General features: G+C 46.6%; 1 protein-coding gene across 3 annotated transcripts in view; it reads right to left on the reverse strand.

The window, feature by feature from the left end:
• The window catches only part of ACOXL (acyl-CoA oxidase like), a 388,168-nt gene that overhangs the window by 57,119 nt on the left and 310,157 nt on the right, over positions 1 to 20,892 (reverse strand). For all 3 annotated transcript variants that reach the window (XR_010109188.1, XM_008962870.5, XM_055107423.2), the window contains one exon: positions 13,457 to 13,527. Coding sequence is in view for 2 of the 3 variants with exons in the window: in XM_008962870.5 (XP_008961118.3) it covers positions 13,457 to 13,527 (71 nt within the window). In the remaining variant the exon portion in view is untranslated. The remainder of the gene's footprint in view (positions 1 to 13,456; positions 13,528 to 20,892) is intronic.

Raw genomic sequence — 20,892 nt, forward strand, 5'->3', positions numbered from 1 at the left:
GGTTTGAAACTTTTCTGTTTCTTAAAATAAGCTGTAAGTTTCCCTCTCAGCACTGTTTTGGCTATGTTCCACCAATTTGACGTGTTGTATTTTCATTTTCATTCTGTTCAATGTATTTTTATTTCTTTTGAGGTTTTTAAATTTTTTGAGGTTTGCTTTATGTTCCATGTTACAGTCCATCTTGGTTTATGTTCTTGGGCACTTGAAAATAATGCATTCTGCTGTTGTTGGGTAGAGTGTTCCATAAATGTCCATAGATCCTATATGCTAAGGGTGTTAAGATTTTTTATGTGTTTTGATTTTCTGTCTAGTTGTTCTCTCAATTGTTGAGAGAGGAGTGTTGAAGTCTGTAACTGTAATTGTAGACTTGTCTGTTTCTCCTTTTAGTTCTATCAGTTTTCACATCACATATTTTGTAGCTGTCATGTTTGGTGCATACCTTTAGCAGTGCCCTATCTTCTTGGTGGATTGACACTTTTGTTAATATAGACTGTCTTTCTATGTCTCAATTATTTTCTTTGTTCTGATGTCACTTTATCTGATATTAATATAGCCGCTCTTGCTATCTTTTAATTAATATTTGTATGATGTGTTATTTTTGACCCTTTTGCTTTCAACCTATCTATATCACCCTATACACAGCATGTAATTGGTTCATGTTTTTTAATCCACTCTGATCATCTGTCTTTAAATTTTTGCCTTTACATTATTCAAAATTAATATAATTATTAATATATTAAGTTTCAGACTGTCTTTGTATTTCTTGTTTTCTGTTTGCTCTCCTTGTTTTCTCATTTCTGTTTTTTCTTCCTTGGCTTACAGTGCATGACTTGGGCATTTTTTAGAGTTTTATTTTGATTTATACATGGTGCTTTGGGGTGCATCTCTCTGAGTAGGTTTTTAGTGGTTACTCCAGGCATTACATTTTGTATATATAACTTTTCATGGTCTACGTGCATCAACAGTTTGAAGTGCGGAAAATTTACCATCCTTTACATCCTATTGCCCTCCCTTGTTTATAATAGTCTAAAATGTTTTCTCTACATCTATTTAGAATCACGTCAGTGTTATAATTTTCACTTCAATTATCACACATAATTGAGAAAATTCAAAAGGAGAAGGAAAGCTAATTGAATTTACCATCTTTGTTTACCGAATTCTTTCTTCTTTCCTGATGATTCTTGATTCCTTCTTTCATCATGTCCCTTCTGTTTAGAGAACTTATTTCCACTTTGTTAGTGCACTTATTTGGGTAATCAAGCTAATCTGAGGATAGCTTGATTTCCTCCTAATTCCTAAATGATATTTGCACTGGACATAGGTTTCTGGTTGACAGTTCCTTTTTTTCTAACACTTTAAAAATGTTGTATCACTTCTTCTGACCCCTGTGGTTTCTGATGAGAATATGCTGTCATTTGAATTGGTTTTCTCTTTAGAGATAAAATGTTGTTTCTCTCATTGCTTTTAAGACTTTCTTTGTCTTCAGTTTTCAGAACTTTAATTATGATGTGTCTTGGTGTGAATTTCTTTGATGTATCCTATTGGTCATTCACTTCTTGAATCCGTAGGTTTATGGGTTTTGTCAAATTGGGGGATTTTTCAATTATTATTTCTTTGAGTACTGTTATAGCTCCATCTTCTTTTTCTATCTTTTCCTGGAACCCCAAATGATATAAATTTAGTTTTTGTTATAGTCCCACAGGTCCCTGAGGCTCTGCTCTCTTTGTTTTTCACTCCATCTTCTTTCTGTTGTTCAGATTCAGTCATTTCTATTGTATCTTCCAGTTCACTTATTCTTTCCTCTGTTCTCTCCATTCTGCTGTTGAGCCCATCTACTGAGATTCTTATTTCAGTTGTTATATTTTTCAGTTCTAACATTTCCATTTGGTTGTTTATATTTTCTGTTTCTTTGCTGAGATGATTTTATTGGTGATTTTTTATTGTTTCATTTGTTTCAAGTATGTTCACTATTACTCACTGAAGCATTTTTATAATAACTGCTTTAAAACCTTTTCCAGATAATTTTAGCATCACTGTCATCTTGATATTAGTGTCTACCGATGGCTTTTTTCATTCAGTTTGATATTTTCCTGGTTCTTGGTATTGTGAGTGATTTTTTGATTGAAAACTATGCATTTTGGTATTCTATGATGAAATTCTGGATCTTATTTAAATCTTGCCTTAGGTAACATCCTGTGATGCTGCACCATCAGGGGAGGGTGATACACTGCAACCTCTGTGACCACCAAGGTTGGGAGATGCTCCTCGTTGCTGCTGGGGTGGGGTGCTGGCTCCCACTAGGCCCCTGCTGATCCCACTCTGGTTGGGAAGGGTAGAGGTCCCTAATTTCTGCTCCCCAGATGGTCTCCACTGACGCTACCAGGGGGTGGCCTCATTACTATTGGAGCCAGTGGTTAAAGTCTTGACTCTCCCCATTTGGCCTTCTCTGACACCACCGCAGTGGGGAGGGGGCAGACTGACCTATTATTGCTGGGTGGAGGAAGAAGTCCAGGCTCCCCAGATGGTCTCCAGTGACACTGTAGTGAGGCAGGAGGGGAAGGGAGGCCTCATTACTGCCAAGTGGAGATGAAAACCCCAGCTCCCTACTAGGCCTCCTCTGACAACCATAGTGGTGAGGTTGCATTGCCTCATTGTAGTCTCGTGAGTGTGGAGTCTGCACTCCCCACTGGGCCTTTCCTGGCATGGGTGAAGGTGGGACCACATATTTTTCTGTGCTGCCTGGCAGGAGGAGTCGTCTGTTTCCCCTACCCCTTCCCCTCTTCCTCCTTCTTCTTCTCTTTCTCCTTCTCTTTCTTCTCATTTTTTTCTCCTCCTCTCCTCCTTATCCTCCTCCTCATTTACCTCTTCTTCTCCTCTTCTTTCTCTCTTCCTCTTCCTTCTCCTCCTCCTCCTTCTTCTACCCCTTCTTCTTTTTTTTCCTTTGTGTGCATTAGCTTTTTCCAGGTTGCCAGCTTCTTCAGCTCTAAACTCTGGAATGTATGAGGCACAAACAAAATTCAGGGAGTTCCTGCTGTGTCATTCTTTGGGTCTTGAGGTTCCTAGCTTGGTCTACTTTCTAGTTCTTACCTTTCAGAATCTTTTATGTTTGTTTTAAATGTAATGTCCAGTGTTTTTAGTTGGACTTAGCAGAAGGAATAGGGATGAGTATGTCTCCAGCATCTTCCTGGGAAAAATGTGCATTTTTGAAATATATATTGTATGGTTGGGTGTTATTTTTCATCCAATCTGAGAGCCTTCCACTTTTAATAGGAGGTTTGTCTCACTTACGTAATAAATCTTAATCCTGATATTGAATGTTATGTTTTGTGTACTTTCAAAATGTAACACATTAATCAATTATCAATAGGCTGTTATTAGCTGCCCTTTCCATCAGGCAAGGGTTTCCATCAGGAACACACCAAGTTGCCTTGTTCCCATCCCAATTCCAGTTTTTTACTATTATTATTATTTTATAGAGACAGAGTCTTGCTGTATTGCCCAGGCTAGAGTACAGTGGTTCAATCATACCTTAATGTAACCTCAAATTTCTAGGTTCAGGTGATTCTCCAGCCTCAACCTCCTGAATAACTGGAACTACAGGCATGTACCACCTTGCCTGGCTAATTTACTTTTTAGAATTTTTTGTAGAGATCTATGTTGCCCAGGCTGGTCTTGAACTCCTGGCCTCAAGTGATCCTTCTTCCTCAGCCTCCCAAAGTGCTGGGATTATAGGCATGAGCCACTGCCCTGGCTCATCCTGTCGTTTTTACAGTTCTAGAAGAGATAAAGGTGGAAAGATTTTCCCAAAGATGAAAACATTCCATCAGGAGACCCAAGAAGAGGAAGTGATTGGTTGACTGGGGCCTTCATGGCGGCCACTTTTCTGACATTTCATCCAGAACTAATTCCCTCCCTCCTTTTTTTATCCTTCCCTTCCTTGCTTCTTGTGTACTGGGCATTTTCCTGGGTTCTGGGAGAGGAAGGGAGCAGATCAAACCAATATTTTTCTTTTTCCCCATCTCAAAGTTTTTATCTATGGTGCTTTGTGGGTTTCTTTTTTTCCAATAGACTTTTGAACACTGTGAAATTAGCCAAAAAGAAAGCAGCTAAAATTTAGTAAGGGCAAGAGGAAGAGTTAAGCAGGTGCAGAGAGCAGAAATCTTCAAGTCTCTTAACATTTCCAGTTTTTAATCAGGGTGCAAATGTGGTTGGTTGACGGCAGGGAGCTGCTTCAGTGTGACTGCTAGGTTTTGCTGCCTTCGTCAATCCATCCAGCGTGACTTCCCATATAACTTTAGTGTTTACATCCCCCTCACTGTGTGCTGAAAAGTCTGGGATCCCCCTAGACACCTGGTAATTCTGTTAATGTCTGCTAGTCTGGATCCATATCTCAGAAGCTCCCTGATGGAATTTCTCCATGCTATTGGCAAGTCACAAAAGAGATGTCTCCTGGGAACTTTAGCATCTTGATCTCTATTTAAATGATGAAATGACAAGTCTTGGCCAGGCCCTGTTCTCTCCTCCCACTAACTTTAGTCTCCAAGAGCCAAATTTTGCTCTCAGTTTCCTATATATGACTTCTACCAAATCCTTCTAATTTTCTTTTGTCTCTAGTGATTTCCTCTCCTGCTGTCCTGTCTTCTAAAGCAGTCTGAAATGAAATCTGCCCCCAGAGCTGTGCACAGAGGAAATGGAGAACAGATCATTCAAGAAGGAACACCCCACCCGCAAGCCCTGTGCTAGACTCGCATGGGTAGGCATCCCCAAAGCGTTGCACCCTCCACGCCTGGGCGGCTTGCTGCTTTTCTGAACATCAGGATTTGTACTTCCTAGCTGGTTCTCCATTTAGATACTTATTTAGATGCTTGACAATGAAGTATCAAGGAGCAGAGCAGGTGTAATGTCCTCATATACTGCTGCCATCTGTGCGCTCATATGCTCCTCTTAGGCAGTCGGGCACATGTAGAGCTTGCTTCTGATGGCATTTGGATTGGAAAGACATTGGCCCATTTCTCCTTATAGCAGAACTTTGTGGAGGAGCTAGGCAAAGTGTAAATGCACAGACAGCAGAGCAGATCTGTTTGTGGCAAGAGAGGGAACCCCTCTGCCTTCCCCCTCCTAATCCCCTACCACCCCTCTCCCTCTCTACTCCTGGCCCCTGGCCTGGACACCATGCTTTCAGAATAATTCTAGAGCAACTATTAGCTGGTGATGGCTTCTGCTGCATTCCCTCCCAGAGATACCTAACTTTGACATTAACTACTGGAAGGCCCATAAAGTCTTCCGAGCCAAGGAAGGACTATTGAATACTATAATTTCAAGACAGCTATAGGTCAGCTGGGGAAATGTGCACAGCAAGAATGGAAGTTTCTGGATACCCCTCCCCTGGGAAGGCAGCTGTCTGGGGCCCCTATTTTGGCAGTCAGCTCTCAAGGCATGCATCAGTGCACCTGAAACACTCTATAAATGGAAAAGTCAGAACACAACGTGTCACATCGACACCACCAGCATGCACAGTGGAACCCACACAGTTGGTTAAATTTAAATTCCTGCAGAGACATGGGGACTTAGCTCAAATATCACCTCCTCAGAGGAGTCTTCCCTAAACCCAGGTTGAGTTGAGTGCCCAACTGAGTGCTCCACTAGCTTCCCAAATTCCTTTGCTCTTGGCCCTTAGCCCACTCCAAGGTGCTGAAGTGTCTGTCTCACCTATTTGTCAAGGAGCTACCTGAGGGTGAGGGCCACATTTTATGGATATTTGTGCCCTCAGTGCCTAGCACAGTGCTGGACACATAGTAGGCACTCAAAAATGTTTCTGAAGAGGGACCATGCCAGCTGCATCCAGAAAGCCACCAAAATGACCCTTTTGCTGACTTACTATGGAGCCTGGCATACTACCATGAATTTTTTTTTTTTTTTTTTTTTTGGAGACAGAGTCTTGCTCTGTCACCCAGGCTGAAGTGCAGTGGTGCGATCTCGGCTCACTGCAACCTCCGCCTCCTGGGTTAAAGCGATTCTCCTGCCTCAGCCTCCTGAGTAGCTGGGACTACAGGCATGTGCCACCACACCCGGCTAATTTTTTGTATTTTTAGTAGAGATGGGGTTTCAGCATGTTAGCCAGGATGGTCTCTATCTCCTGACCTCGTGATCCACCCACCTCAGCCTCCCAAAGTGCTGGGATTACAGGCATGAGCCACCGTGCCTGGCCTAAATATATATATATTTTTTTGAGTTAAAAAGTTAGCCCTATGCCTCAAAGATCCCTTTCCAAAATTGAAGCTCATTAGGAGGGATAATTGTTACCAATAATTTGGGGGGTTGGTTTGAGCTGAGCTTTGCAGAATACTTGACATAGGCTTGGCACTTGCAGGGGACCTCTAGGAGTGAAGAGAGTGAAGTATCCCGGGCTTCAATGGCATAGGAATGAGAGAAAACCATTTGTTGCTAGAAGTGTAGGTCTGAAACCTGATTTCTATGTCACCAGTAGTTCTTCTCCCAACTTTTTTTTTTTTTTTTTTTAAAGTTGGGGTCTTGCTGTGTCACACAGGCTGGAGGGCAGTGGCATAAACATAGCTCACTACCACCTTGAACTCCTGAGCTCAAACAATGCTCCTGCCTTAGCCTCCAAATCTTTTCCCTTATTAAATATAAAAACATTAGAATATACTCTTCAAGTGAGCCAGGTACTAGAAAAACACTACCTGACACACAATAGGGACTCAGTAAACATTTGTTGAACAACTTATTTTAGGAACACTGCCAGCCACACTCTTACTTCTTTCTGTGTGGCTCTAGCTTGCAAGGATAAGAGAAGGTGGAGGGAAAGCTAGAAGGGGCCAGGGCTGGATTCCAAACCACAGCCCACCCACAACTCTTTATCTGCCACTCTTTATTACCTGTGTTATGGGAACTCTGCCACTCTTTATCAGCTGTGTTATGGGAATTCAGAACAAGGACTGACACTACTGATCCTGGACTGGGTTTGGAAATGCAGTCATACCCCAGAAAAGAATCCCCTTTTTTCCATGTGGAGGCCCAATCCCATTCCCAGCCCCAGATGATTGAATGGTGACGTGGGTACATGTGATGCATTCACAGGGTGTGTGGCCACAACGGGCAGCCCCTGAGTGCCTCCGCTTGAGAGGCAGAGGGAAGCCCTTGCTGGTCGGAGCTTAGGACTCTCTCAATGGCATGGGGCCAAGATGAGGTCCTTGGGCATGGCAAGGGCCACCTGCAGAAGGAAGGACATCATGGTTTGCACTGTGCATGATGGAAGGTGTGTGTAGTTAATTATTGGCTGCTAGGTTTGGTGCTTAAACTAGCTACCACCTACACAGGTTGAGAAAAGGAAGAAAAAGCAGTTAGAATGCAGGAAAGAGGGAAAAACCCCACCTCACCCACTTGACAGGCTCAAACTGCTGCTGCTAGCCGCCTGTGAGGCGGGGACAGTCCCCTGCAAATGCCCTGCTTAGACACTTGGGTTGCCGTGGCGAGCACCTTACGAGAACCAAAGGCGTGAAGGCCTTCTCTGAGCACAAAGGCAGACAAAGGCACCTGCCTGGTCCTGCAGGACCAGTCCCCATGCTGGATACTGAATGGCTCAATTACTATGCCTTGGACCAAGGTTGGGGGTGGGTGAGGAGGAGAACTTTGGAAGAAGTGAAGCAGAAAGAATCTTTGTGACAATGACAATTTAAGAAACACTAGACAACCAGCTTGCTGCGGTGCTTCTAAACCTTCTGTGGGGAGGTGAAGCAGTGGAGCGCTCACGTGGAAAATTCCCTTTCTCCTCCATGCACAGTCATTCCCAAGCTGAGGGAAAGGCATTGTTTTTCTTGTGAAAACCCTCATTCTGGACAGGATTCCATCAGGCTAGGGGAAAATGCCTTCGCCTGGGAAGAAGTTGTATTCAGTAAGCATGGAGGACTGAAGGGTTGAGTCATGTCGATCTCTTGGAGATTTTTGGTTGCCAGGAGGATTCAAATGTGTCTGACTTCTTAAAATGTAATTAGACAGAGAAAGGGCTGCATCTGGCCAGACCATGGCGGCAGGGGACGTGGAGGGAGGCCTGGCGTCCCTCCTTCCACACGCTCCCAGGCGTCTCTGTGCATTTGGGGGCAGCATTCATACTTGGCTGGTAAGAAATCCTAAGGAAGCTTCCAGCAGCATTCAGCCCCCACACCTCCCATCAGTGGAGCCTTCCTGGGGAGCTGTCTCTGCAGGCTTGCTCAACCTGGGCTGCAGCTCTTGGCAGCTGTGCCCACCGACCCTGATGGGCCCCTGCATGTCCCACTGGATAGACAGCAGCTATGAATACTGTTCTACATGTCTGCTCAGATCAAGGTATCATCTGTTGCACCACCAGCAGCCTGCCCACCTCAGCCAGCCCTCCACCTAGAACAAGAGGGAGCATGGTTGCTGCTGGTGCGTGACAGCCCTGCCAAAGGTTGCAACTTAGGAGCAGAGATTCAAGGCAGTGCTATAAATAAGCCAAGCTTTATTTTCCTACAGGCAGCTTGGTTTTTCTACTGTGTGCTGCCGTAAATGTGGTAGATATCAGATCCACCTATAGACAGGCCTGCCTTGAGCCTCCCATGGTGCTTCTAGCCAGGTACCTTTGGCAAGGTGACCGAGCCAGGCCATAGCTGGGACTGTAGCATGGGGAATGTTCCAGGCACTCACTCAACATCACTAGAGCAGGGAAGGCTTGCTCTGAGCCAACCCTTGTTCTACTGTCTTGTTCCAGGTATAACCCATCAGCCAAAGCTCCTTCAATACTAGCTCCTGTCTCCTGACCTGGTCAGAAGCATTTACCAGCAAGGGCCACTTTCCTCTGACCATTCTATTTAAATATTTTCCAGCTTATCCGAGGGAGGCAGGGAGGCTCTGCAGGCGATGGCTTCAGGAAGTTTTAGTCCCATGGAGGCCCCTGGCTGGGGCTATCTCCCACCCAAATTGGAGGCAGCTGCTGCCAGATATGTAAGAAACTCCCAGGTGTGCAAGAACAAAATGAGGAGGTGTGATCATTTACATTCAGTAAATGATGGTGCGAGTGCAGACTGCCACCAGGAGATCTGTCTTCCTGCCAACTTCCACCCTAAACAGAGGCTCTGATTTTTAAGAGGGGACAATCCTAGTGGGAGTGGGGACAGGGAGGGTCTGGACCAAGCACTGAGAAAGAGGCCTGCTAGGCAAAGTCAAACCATGTGATTGAGGGAGAGGCTTTGGCCTTGATTCAAAACTAGGCTGACCCAATGCCCTGGTTTGCCTGGGACAGTCATGGACTATGCCTGCCATCCAAGTTCTATTTTTAATGGTGCCCCTTTCACTCACACACACACACAAAATCCATGTTTGAACGAGAAGTTTTGTGATTACCCTATTCCAAAGATGAGAAGGAGTTAGGCTAGAAATGCATCCACAGAGTGACATGTAGGACGTGGGGCTCCAAGAAAGTTCACTTGGCAGTGCCTGGAGGAGAGAGACGAGTGGTAGAAGGCCAGGCTGGTTCATTCTCAAGCATATTTAGAACTGCAGCCTTGTCGATAATTTTCACTCATGACTTTGCAGAGTGTGATGCTGGAAGGGTCTTTGGGGTGTCTAATTTACCTCCTCTTTTACTGGAAGAAGACGTTAGGCTAAAAGAGATAAAAGTGACCTGCCCGAGGTTACACTCCAGTTGCTGGCAGAGTGGGGATAGAAACTTGTCCTTAAGGGGTCAGGTCCAGGTACTCTTTGCTGGGACAGAGGGAGATGGAGACCCTGAAAGAGGCTGCAGAGGATGAACAGACACATGGAAACTTCCATGGCAGCTCCGGGACAGGGAAGTGCCACAGACTACCCCACAGTTCCTAGATTTGGGGGGTGGGAGGACAGAGACTGGTGGGGTTTAGACTTGCTGAGCTTGCTTGGACGTGAGCTCAGGTGACACCTGGAGTCACAGGCGAGTGCAGGTGGAGCCAAAGGCAAATGGGCTCTCCAAGGTAGTGACCGAGAGGGACCAAAGAGATTAACTGGCAAATAGGACTAAGAATCAGTGAAGAAACAGGTAGGTATGGAGATCAAACGCGAACAGGGTCAAATGAGTAATTTATGGAATCTAAACATTGTTCTATGGTTCAAATTGTAGTGAAATCTGAGAGGCAACTCCTGATAACAGCTACCTTACCCTTGGGTACCATTTCCCTAGCCCCCTTCTCGGGTCTGCAGTGGTGGGCAAACCTTAAGCCAGTAACAGCTTCTACCTCTGCTTGGTAGATGGGAAACTGAGTCACAGAGAAGCTGGCTTTCTCCTGTCTTACAGGACCCTCAGCAACAAGGATGTGATTAACAAGCCTTGAGAGTGACTCCAGAAGCCTGCCACCACAGTACCCCTCATGGTTCCACTGCAGTCACACCTCCCATGTGTGCTCTCATGGTGGTGAAGGGGTGGAGTGGTGGATTTTTCTATGAATTTGCTCGTCTGAGTGGGCCCCACAGGAAGAAGCCCAGCATGAGAGTCTGGGGACCCTGGCTTTCTGGTCCTAGTTCTATTGCCGGCTGACTAGCTATGCAATGGTGGCTAGTCACTTGTTTTCCTGTCCCTCCTGCTTTTCCTGGTTGTCAGATGAATGTTCTGGCTTATGCCATCTTCAAAATCTCAATGTTTTTGTCTTTGCAGGGGAATCTGACCTTGGTTCAGCCATCTGAGGAACCAAGTTCATCTCTTGCATCTTCTTGGCAGTCTGTCTATAGAGCATCTTCTCAGGTTAGGCAAGGTGGAGCTATGTGATTGAGGGAGGGGCTTTTGACTTGAGTCAAAATTAGGCTGCCTGGGACAGTCATGGACCATGCCTGCCACACAAGCTGCATTTTTAATGGTAGCCCTTTAAATATTTGTGCTCAGATCTCAATTACCCTTGACAATGTAGAATGCAACATTGGAATGTTTGACAATGCAGGAATGCATGCAAAATATAATTTTAAAAAATATCAGCTGGGCGCAGTGGCTTATGTCTGTAATCCCAGCACTTTGGGAGGCCGAGGCGGGTGGATCACCTGAGGTCAGGAGTTCAAGACCAGCCTGACCAATATGGTGAAACCCCATCTCTACTAAAAATACAAAAAATTAGCCAGGCATGGTGGCAGACACCTGTACTCCCAACTAGTGGGGAGGCTGAGACAGGAGAATTCCTTGAACCCAGGAGGTGGAAGTTGCAGCGAGCCAAGATCACGCCACTGCACTCCAGCCTGGGTGACAGAGCAAGACTCTGTCTCAAAAAAATATATATCATATTTGGCCCAGATCTATGTTTTTTGCCTCCAACAAGTTTTCATGAGGTTAAGTTAAATGTGTGAATTTATTTCAGACAGTCTGCAAAGTGGATAGCTCACTAGAGCAAACATACAATCACCTGCAGGCTGACTGTAGTCAAAATAATCTACTGTCACCCTGACTAGGTTTTCTCACATAACATCTACAAAAACCCAGCATACCATTGTCACACCCACATGGTGCCTTCTGATATGTGACATTAGAAAACCTCAATCTCCTGAAAAAAATCATAAAATAGTTTCAGTATATATGAACTCAGCACACGTTTTTGTTCAGTGAAACTTCTTTCTTTGATGATGCCTGTTCAAATATTTGCAAATATTGAGAAAACGCCCACATAAATCATCCTCTGTTGCTGAGGCCACACAGTCTGCAGAAACCAACAGGTAAGACACAAAATACTGAATGCCACTGGAGGTCACGCAAATTCCAGGAAACCTCAGGCCATCTTAGCCTTCCTCTCCCAACCCCAATCTGTTAGTTTCTAACCGAATGTGCTAGAGAAGCCAGCCAGAGCACCATGAAAGTCAGCAAGAAGGTGAAATGGTGAGAGGAGGAGGGGCCTTTGGGTAGCATCTCTTTTCACCTCTCACTCTAGATGTGAAGAAACTCAGAGGGGGCTGCGGCATCCCAAGTCGGGGAGGCCATGAGGACCACTAGAAGCAGGCCTGGAGGTGTGGTCTCTGGGGCTGGGCTCTGTCGCTGCCCTCTGTACCCCAAAATGCCTCTGAGATGCCCACGTAACCTCCAGGGGAGCCCAGGAGCTTCACCTCCTGCAAATGGGGAGAGATGGACAGTAGGAGAAGAACAAGAGAGAAGCAAGAAGCAAATGGTAGGAGAAAACAGGATAGAGGGAAGAAAGACCAAAGGCCGGTGAGCAGAGAAAAGAGGTGAGCATCCAGGGCCCAAGAGCTGCTTCAAGGTCACGGAAAGCCAGCCTGCACCTGGAAGGAAAGGTCCTTGCAGAATAGAACTTAAAGCAGGAAACAGAGAATTAAGCGTGGAAAACAAGAAACGCCCATGTGCCTGAATCTATATCATTCTAAGTCAGTGTATCAGACGCCCAGGACTCTGACAAATCAGGGTTCCCAGACAAACCCAACACTTGGTATGAGCAGCGCTTCTTTATTATAAAACTAACATCACTGAAAGCTTTTTTTTTTTTAAAGACCAAAAATATCACATCTTAGGCAAATGAGTTGAAAATCCCTCAGAGTGACACCCTATTTTTTTCCACCCATTTCTAAAGTCAGAGGACACCTGGTAAAGAAGCTGGTTTTTAGGTAAAGAAATGCAATTCCTGGTGCACGCGGTTTCCTGGTGGTACAGCACTGAAGTGACATCATGGAAATATTTGTACCTCAAGGTCAGTCTGCAAGGTTTCTGTGTGAAAGCATGAGTCTTAGTCAGTGGTGGGAAAGTATGTGTGTGCACCTTTGTGATCTGCTGCTGTTTACTGCTCTCTGCTTCAAAGACAAAGTTTTAATTAAATCCAGGTGGGCAGCTTGCCAGGGTTTTCCACACTTTTGGCTCACCTAGGTATGCAGCCTAAGTGTAGGTTATACCATTTGGAAATGCCTCTGCTCCTGTCACTTGGAAGGAAATAAAACAATTGTTCCTTGGGGCGGGGGGTTGGGGGGAAGAAGTTTGTCTTCCACTCAAGGGCAAGGAATCTATGACATAAGATGCTCATTCTGGTGGTGAATATGAACAGTCTAATTTGTGTAGCATTCCTTATGGTGACAAAAGTAGGAAGCAGCAGACTGGGAACGTATGGAATCCTTTGTCTTAATTAAAAATATAGTGGGAGATGTGGAATTTGGCCAAGCCTCATAAATCTGCTAAAAAAGCATCAAGACTCTGTCAGATAAGTTTAAATAGAACCAACTGAGCCCTCTGGAGAGTTAAACAGGTTCCCCACTCGTGTGGACACCCACTCTCCTGTCACTTTCCCGCACTCCGCAGGCAGCAGTGGTGCTCATTAACCAGCAACCCTCCAATTCGCCTATGACAAGCTTATCCCCCTGGAGCACATGATTCAGAGATGATAAATTTACTCCCGCTTGTAAAAATGAAACTCTCCTCAGGGCAATAAAAACGCTCTGAGCCTTTAGGAAATAAGTTCTTTATCTGATAACCTACCTTCATTAACAAAGTCTGGTCCTCTTGGTCAGGACAGCTCTTCACTGCCAGGGAGAACTGCTCTAAGGTAACTGGAAGGGAAGAAATGGAAATTATGAATGACTTCACTTCTGCCTCAGAGCCCTTCTGATATGAAGGAGGACACTGTGGTTATAACAGACGTAAATAGCATGCTGTCCGTCCTTCCTTGGTGACATGGCAGAGCTCCCCAACTGTCCCCTGCATGGGTCAGGGGCCCCCGCACAGTGACTTCTCCACCCCATCAGATAGAGTCATTACAGTAGAGTACAAGGCCATTCCCATCAGCAAAGCTCCTCCCTAAACTGCCAGGAGGTCCTGGGTTCAGCTTCCTTTTGGGTCATCTTGTCCCCAGAGATGACACTCTATCTCCATTTCCTGGGACCTTCATTGAGAAGACTCCACCTGCCTTTGTAAATTTGACAGTGCTAATTTAAAAATCTCAATCTTCCATCATGATTTCCATGGCTTTAACTCTTCTCTTGGTGTATGGCCCCAAGTGTTGACTCAAACCCCACAAACTCCCCCAAATATATAAAGTCGTCTTTCTCCAACCAACCTTCTCAAGGAGAATAGGGAAGAGAAACCCAAGAAGATTTACGAGAAAAAAAAAAAAGTTTTAGTAATCAATTGAAATTGGCCATGAAAGCTCTAGGAATGTTAATCTAGAAAATTTACACAAATTACATTCCCCTTCTCATATTTATGGCCAGGTTCTCATCAAAGGCTCACTTACGTGGTGACCAATTTTTATTTTGGTGTAACTCACAGACTGCCCTCCTGTAGGCTGTGTTGACTACATTGTTTCATGCTTGAAAATGCTCCCACAATTCTCTGCCACCCTCAGATTTAAAACCACTTATTTGACACGCATTAAGGCTTTTCCTAAGTTAACCCAACTAGATTAGCCTTTGATTGCTATACTCAAAGCTGCGTTCACTCTTTACCCTCTATGACCTTTCATTGCTCTCTGCTGGGAAGAGTTCTGCCTCTCGTCTTTGAGTAGAGCAAAACTCAGTCCTCCAACTGAACATCCCAAGCCCACCCATCCAGCCAATAAAGACACTGATTGCCCTCTGGTCCCATCCCAACTCCCGCAGATCCCACAAAGGTGGGCAGAGCTAAACTCAGCCTCAAGGCTGAGGGACAGTCTGATTGCAATGATTTGACCTCAAGCATGCCTGGATGTCATGTCTACAAATACAGATATTTTAAAGAGAACTATATCAGCAATGATGAATTTTCATCAAGAAAATATTGTCTGGGTAGGTTGTTTGTAGTTTTCAATGTTACTCTAAAATAGAATTCCTTAGACTGCTTTCATCTCTGACTAAATTACTCCATGCAATCTTGACTGCTGTCAATTGTATCTGGTGCTGATTATTTCTTCCAAGTTTAAATTTTGCTCTTATCCAGTCAAGACATACTTGGGATCCATAGAGAGATCAATGTTGCCTTCCACACGCTCTCCAATGCATATACCCACCCAGTCTTCAATTGGCTGAAGCCAGTGTTAATTACATAGAATCATCAATTTAATCTTTTTTAAAAATTAACTTTGCCTATAAAAGCGGCTCAGCAGAAACTTGTACAGTGAGATAAGGGCCCAAGCTGTGTTAAGTTTACACGAATGCTTTTGCTGTCACTCATTCAGAATACACCTGCCTGGGAAAGACCCTGGAGGCAAGACCTCTCTCCCTCAACTCCGTCCTCAGTTTTGGACTTTTGCTGTGACCTGATTTGGTGTGATAACATATTGATCTCTGACTACTGTCTGAGGATGGCTAAAGAATAATCTACAAATTCAGGTGCTAGGTTTTCTTTAGATCACCTTTTTAAGGTGGCTATTTTATTTGGTAAAGGTTTATGCTGTAACTTAGAATCTTACTTAGTGCAGGTCAGGGAAATTGAAACACTTGCTTCCTTAGAGAGCTACTGGATTCTCACTGACCACTCTCTCCTCTCTGCGGTGACCCTGTGTTCATACTTCTCACTGCCTGTGCACTGGGCTCCACTGTGATACTTTTCGTTATCATCGACATAGCACCCACCTCAAGTGACCTTGAACTCTGTACATCCGATCCAAGCCAGTCGCCTTCCATACCAAGCCAGCCCTTTCCAACTTTTTCCCATTTCTGTGGGACTATCATCCTCCAGGCACCAGGCCACTGAGCCTGATTCTTTGATTTCTCCCTCAGGACCCCATGCCTGCTGACTCTTGTACGATGATGTCCCGTGGATGCACCACTTTCCCACAGTAGTGCTGCCACTTTGATTTCTGGAGAACTTCTCGCTCTTTCCCAGCCTCCATGCCCACTGCTGCCACCACTCTGAGCCTGGCCCTGCTGGAGCCCTATGCCTATGGCCTGCATTCCTCCTCACCACACCAGGCCTAGCCCCTCTTCCCCGTGCAAACCACCCTGATGGCTCCTGACTCCCATTCATGCAGGGTTCCATCTTGGGCCATGCACTCCCTCCCTGTCTCCTCAGGTTGGCCAGGATCCCACCTGATATGGTTTGGTTGTATCCCCACTCAAATCTCATCTTGAATTGTAGCTCCCATAATCTCCGCATGTCACGGGAGGGGACACAGTGGGAGGTAAATGAATCATGGGGGTGGTTACCCTCCATACTGTTCTCATGATAGTGAGTTCTCATGAGATCTGATGGTTTTATACAGGGCATTTCCCCCTTTTGCTCGGCACTTTTCCTTCCTGCCACCATGTGAAGAAGGACGTGTTTGCTTCCCTTTCTGCCATGATTGTAAGTTTCTTGAGGCTTCCCCAACCCTGCAGAACTGTGAGTCAATTAAACCTCTTTCCTTTATAAATTACCCAGTCTTGGGTATGTCTTTATTAGCAGCATGAGAAAGAACTAATATACCACCCTTCTCCAGGGCCAGCATGGGGAGTAGTCTCAACACAGATTTGGCATCAGACAGACCTGACTTTAAATCTTCCCTCTGCCACTTCCAGCTGTGTGTCCTTAGACAAGTCACACAGCGTTGCTGAGCCTCGCTTCCTCATCAGTGACGTGTGGAGCCCGGAGCCCACTTGCTGGAGCAGGTGTGAGGCTGTGTGTAAAGAAACGGTGCTGGCAGTGAGTCTGCACTCCATCTCAGGTTCCTGTACAAAGATTTCTCTAAGTCTCCCCTGTTCCCTGTTCGATGTCTTGATGTGACACATGACACATGGAGTTTTTCTTTCCCAATCAGTCTCTAGTGTTTAGATGTCCGGGCTGCCCTGGCCTCAGGAGAGGGTGCAGGAGATGGGCTTGGATCCTATCCCAGACTCTGTCCTGTCCCCACGATGTCCAGCATGCCCACAGCCATGACCCCGTTTTGTGGAACTGGACTGAAGTGCACGTGTAGGAACACAAGGCCACACTTCAGTCCAGTGCCCTTCATGGGCTGGCTGAGTTTTATGGGGCTAGCAGCCTACAGCCCTTTCTACACAGATGACAAAAACCAACCTTCAGAACAGAGGCCCAACAAAAGCAGCATGCACCTATGTCTCGGTTTTTCTCCCCTCACCCCAGATGTCAGTGTGACACAGGCTCCTATGCCAATGCAGGTTTCTCTCTCCCCTCACCCCACTCTCATTTCTACCAAATCCCAAAAGAGAAGAGGGGGTGAAAACCATTAGGTTTTCATAAAGACATACCTGAGAGTGGGTAATTTATAAAGGAAAGAGGTTTAATTGACACAGTTCTGCAGGGTTGGGGAGGCCTCAGGAAACTTACAATCATGGCAGAAGGGGAAGCAAACACGTCCTTCACGTGGTGGCACGAAGCAGTGCTGAGCAAAAGGGGGAAAAGCCCCTTATAAAACCATCAGATCTCATGAGAACTCACTCACTATGAGAACAGGTCTGTGCGGCCACTTTCCCTGACAGCTGATTCAGTGACAACTTGCAAGAGAAGCCTCATGACAAGTTGACATTTCACGACCCCTCCCTTCTTCCTCCCCAACTTTTAAATAGGAGGAAAAAAACCTCAAAATGAAAGCATTTGTCGTATCTACTTTCTTCTACCTTTGTTGCTGATTCAAGGGGTCGACTGCCTAATGAAAATAAGATACACAGCCAAACTAGTGCCAACAAAATGCAAAGTCTCCCTGGGGCATGAGTCTCCCTAAGGGACTCTCGGCGGAATCACTTTCTTGCTTCAACATGTCTCAACTGCGCCTAAGTGTCCCAGTACCGTTCATGTCAGTAGTGGGAGGCTGAGGCTTCCACCTGTCTGAGTAGAGTTAAGTTCTCCTTGGTTGGACCTTTCCACCTTTGTGTGACAAAAGAAGGGAGAACCAGAGACGTTTAGATAACAAGTGGCTTTGAGGTTGGGGATCAAGGAGAGGAAGCATAGGGAAATAAACACCTGATTCAAGTAAACAATGGTCATTTGGGAGAAAAAAATATGGAGCAGCATGAAACAGGTTTCCTCTGCTGCAATGGTCGGCAGTAAATGATCTACAATGGCCTCATCCCCTGCAGTCATTGCTGTAAGGTAGAACCTTACAAAATGGGAGATACCTAACATCCAAGGAAATGGTTGCACCTAGAATAAATTTCATTATAATATGCTGTTTCGAATAAGGGGGAAGACAAAACAAAGCAAACCCACAATACCATTGTACTGATTTTCCTCTTGAAATATTGCTGGTCAGATTGGGCACCTGTCACTAAGTTAGCAGGTACAGTTGACCCTGACCTACAACCTGTACCTGGGGCTTCAGGGCTCAGAAATCCTGTCTCAGAATGTTCTTTCAGCTTCTCTCTCAATCTTTGTGCCAGGGCCCTGGATAATAGGGGCCCTGCCCCTGGGGCTAAGCCTTAGAGGGCCCTGCCCATGGGGCTACGGGTACTGCCCACCTGGAACTTGCACCCACTCCTCCAGGGACCAGTTCTCTTGTTTCCTGACCCAAATACCTTAAGCCTCTTTTCTGCGATGTGTTGCTGCTGGGGAACCACACCACTGCCGTGTCCACTCTAGATCCATGGGGTAGCCAAGGGGCAGCTGATTGCAGGGATGTGGACAGACCTTGAGTGTCTAGACCAGATGATCTGCACAGTGTAGGGTAGACCTGGAGGTGCAATGAGAGAGAGGTGGGCCAAGGGGCTGCTTCTCACCATGCTGCAGAGTTCACATAACTGCTAGGAGCCTGGGCATTCTTAATTCGAATCTGGCCTTCTGGATGAACAAAGCTACATTTGTCAGGGCAGGAGGGCAGAGTAGATTTTCTTCAACATGTTGTAAGCTTGCTTTGTAATTCTGCCCTGGGCCCCACATAGGAGGGGCAGGCTCCTTCCTGGTAGGGAGGGAAGACCTGGCACTAAAATACCAGGTCCCTGGAAAGAGGAGATTGCACCAGCTGAGCTTCAGTCTGGTAGGGAAATGTGGCTCTCATCTCAGATACCTACAGTGAAGATGAGGAAGCCAGCTTCCTCTTAGTGGTGGCAGAAACGTGGGGGCTGACACCTGCCCCTCCATGGACAGTTCCTCTGGAGGAGTTTGATGGCTGAGCATTGCTGGGAACCAGGCACCCTTCTCTAGAGGCAGCGACCTCCCTTACTGAGGCTTCCCTGGCACCAGAAGTAGAGGGCCCCATGTCCCCTCACCAGCCTCTCCTTGAGACCCTTGAGGGTCAAGCTCCCCAGCAGCCATATCTGAGGCTCCTGGCCAGGGGCCCCTTATCGATGACTCCTTCTCCACTGACTGCACCACGAGGTGGGACAATGCGCCCACTGTCCCTCAGCCCTCTCCTCCCACCTGTGTGTGACTGCGGCGCTCTCAGCTCATCCTGCAGAGCTGTCTGCCACTCCAGACAGCTTCTGAAGTCCCCCACCCACCTCTTTTTCATAACACAACAGGGAAATGTTGAAAGAGAGAGAGAGAGAAACAAAAAGGCTTCGTTTTGCAGAAAGAACTCTGGCTTTGTTTTCAGAATCAACACGGAGGGTTGACAGGGGCCTTTAACTTCTTCGCAACCAGCAGTCATGGTGCAGCCAGTCTCCTGCACGTTCAGATGTGGTGGGGGGTGTGGAGCTGGCCCTCGGGGGACCTCCACGAGACGGTGAGGGCCCTGCTCACTGTCCCCCAGCCTGCCCTGTCAGAAAGCACCTCTGTTCCAGAGAGCGGCAGAGCATGACACATGTGGCCCTCCTTTTCTCTGGCCCCACGACTGAAAGCCCACAGGAGCCAGCATGCATCTCTTCTCTGGCAGACAAGCACTTGGTCTACAACTAAGTCTCAACATGTTTTCTGCCCCGAACACTGGGATCTCAGCACTTCCCAAGGGACGGCTTCCTCCAGGATGGCGATGGGCCACTGCTCCTCCAATGCCAACCCTCCTTTCGACCCCCACTGCCACGACCTCTTTGCAGATCTTTGTCCTCTGGCTTGCTGGTCACATCCACTTGTTTTGGTCTCCACCCTCCATCCAGCTCCACTCTGGGGTCTCTTTCTCCAAAGCACCGCATCCCCCGAAGCCAGGAAACTTTCCCTCCAGGGAGTCCTGGTGTGATGGTCACTCTCCAACTCCTTCCCTTCCTTGGCCAGCTACTGCTGCCCAGCAGAGGCTAAGCTCCATGATGTAGCATCCAGCACACCTCACGACCCACCCTGGCCCACTTTTCCAGGCTCATTCTCTCAATATTGTTTCTTGGCCTTTCTCCCAAACACCTTCCTCCTGATAAGGCAGGCCCCTTGTCATTCCCTGTTCAAGCCCTTCACTCTGCCACCTCCACTTCTGTCCACTCTATGGCTTCTTCCCATCCTGCAGAGCCACGTCCCCACCTTCGGGAACCTATGCATGTTTCAAGACCCAGCACCAATGGGTCTTCTGTGACACCACGTGGGAGCCTGTGGCTGTGCAGGGAGCCTGCACCTCTCACGGGCTCTCCCGCTCCATGTGTGTGTGGGCGCTGTGTTCACATCCTATTCCCTCTGCTGGATTGAAAAGCGTCACATGGTTCTCATAATCTGAGTCCTAAGTCTGGCAAATAGGAGGTACTGAAAACCTTCTAAGCAAATAAACTAAGTGAGTCTATACTAAGACTAAGACTAAGACTGTATTTCCCTAGGCAGGCAAAATGCCAGTTTGGCCAGTCCCAGGGATGGGAACATAATGGGGGCTGACTGACATCTTAGAAGTCTTTATTCTAGACTGCGCCATGGGAGTGAGACGTGGAGAACTGGTTGCAAAATCCTAGATGTGAGCAGTTCCCAAAGGGGCTGGGGGGCCTGAAGGAGCCCAACCTGCCTGCCGTGTTCTGGGCTCAGGGAGAAAAGCAGCTGCCCTCTCTCCACATGGGGGGCATTGCAAACCCGAGACATTCATCCTCCTTCTTGGGGCTCTCTGCTGGTTGCTAAGGGAACAATCTGTAGTCTTTGGCTCAGGCACAAAGTCGGGAAACAGAGCA

This window comes from Pan paniscus, chromosome 12 (genome assembly GCF_029289425.2).
Source record: "Pan paniscus chromosome 12, NHGRI_mPanPan1-v2.0_pri, whole genome shotgun sequence".
In the NCBI taxonomy this organism is placed as follows: domain Eukaryota; kingdom Metazoa; phylum Chordata; class Mammalia; order Primates; family Hominidae; genus Pan; species Pan paniscus.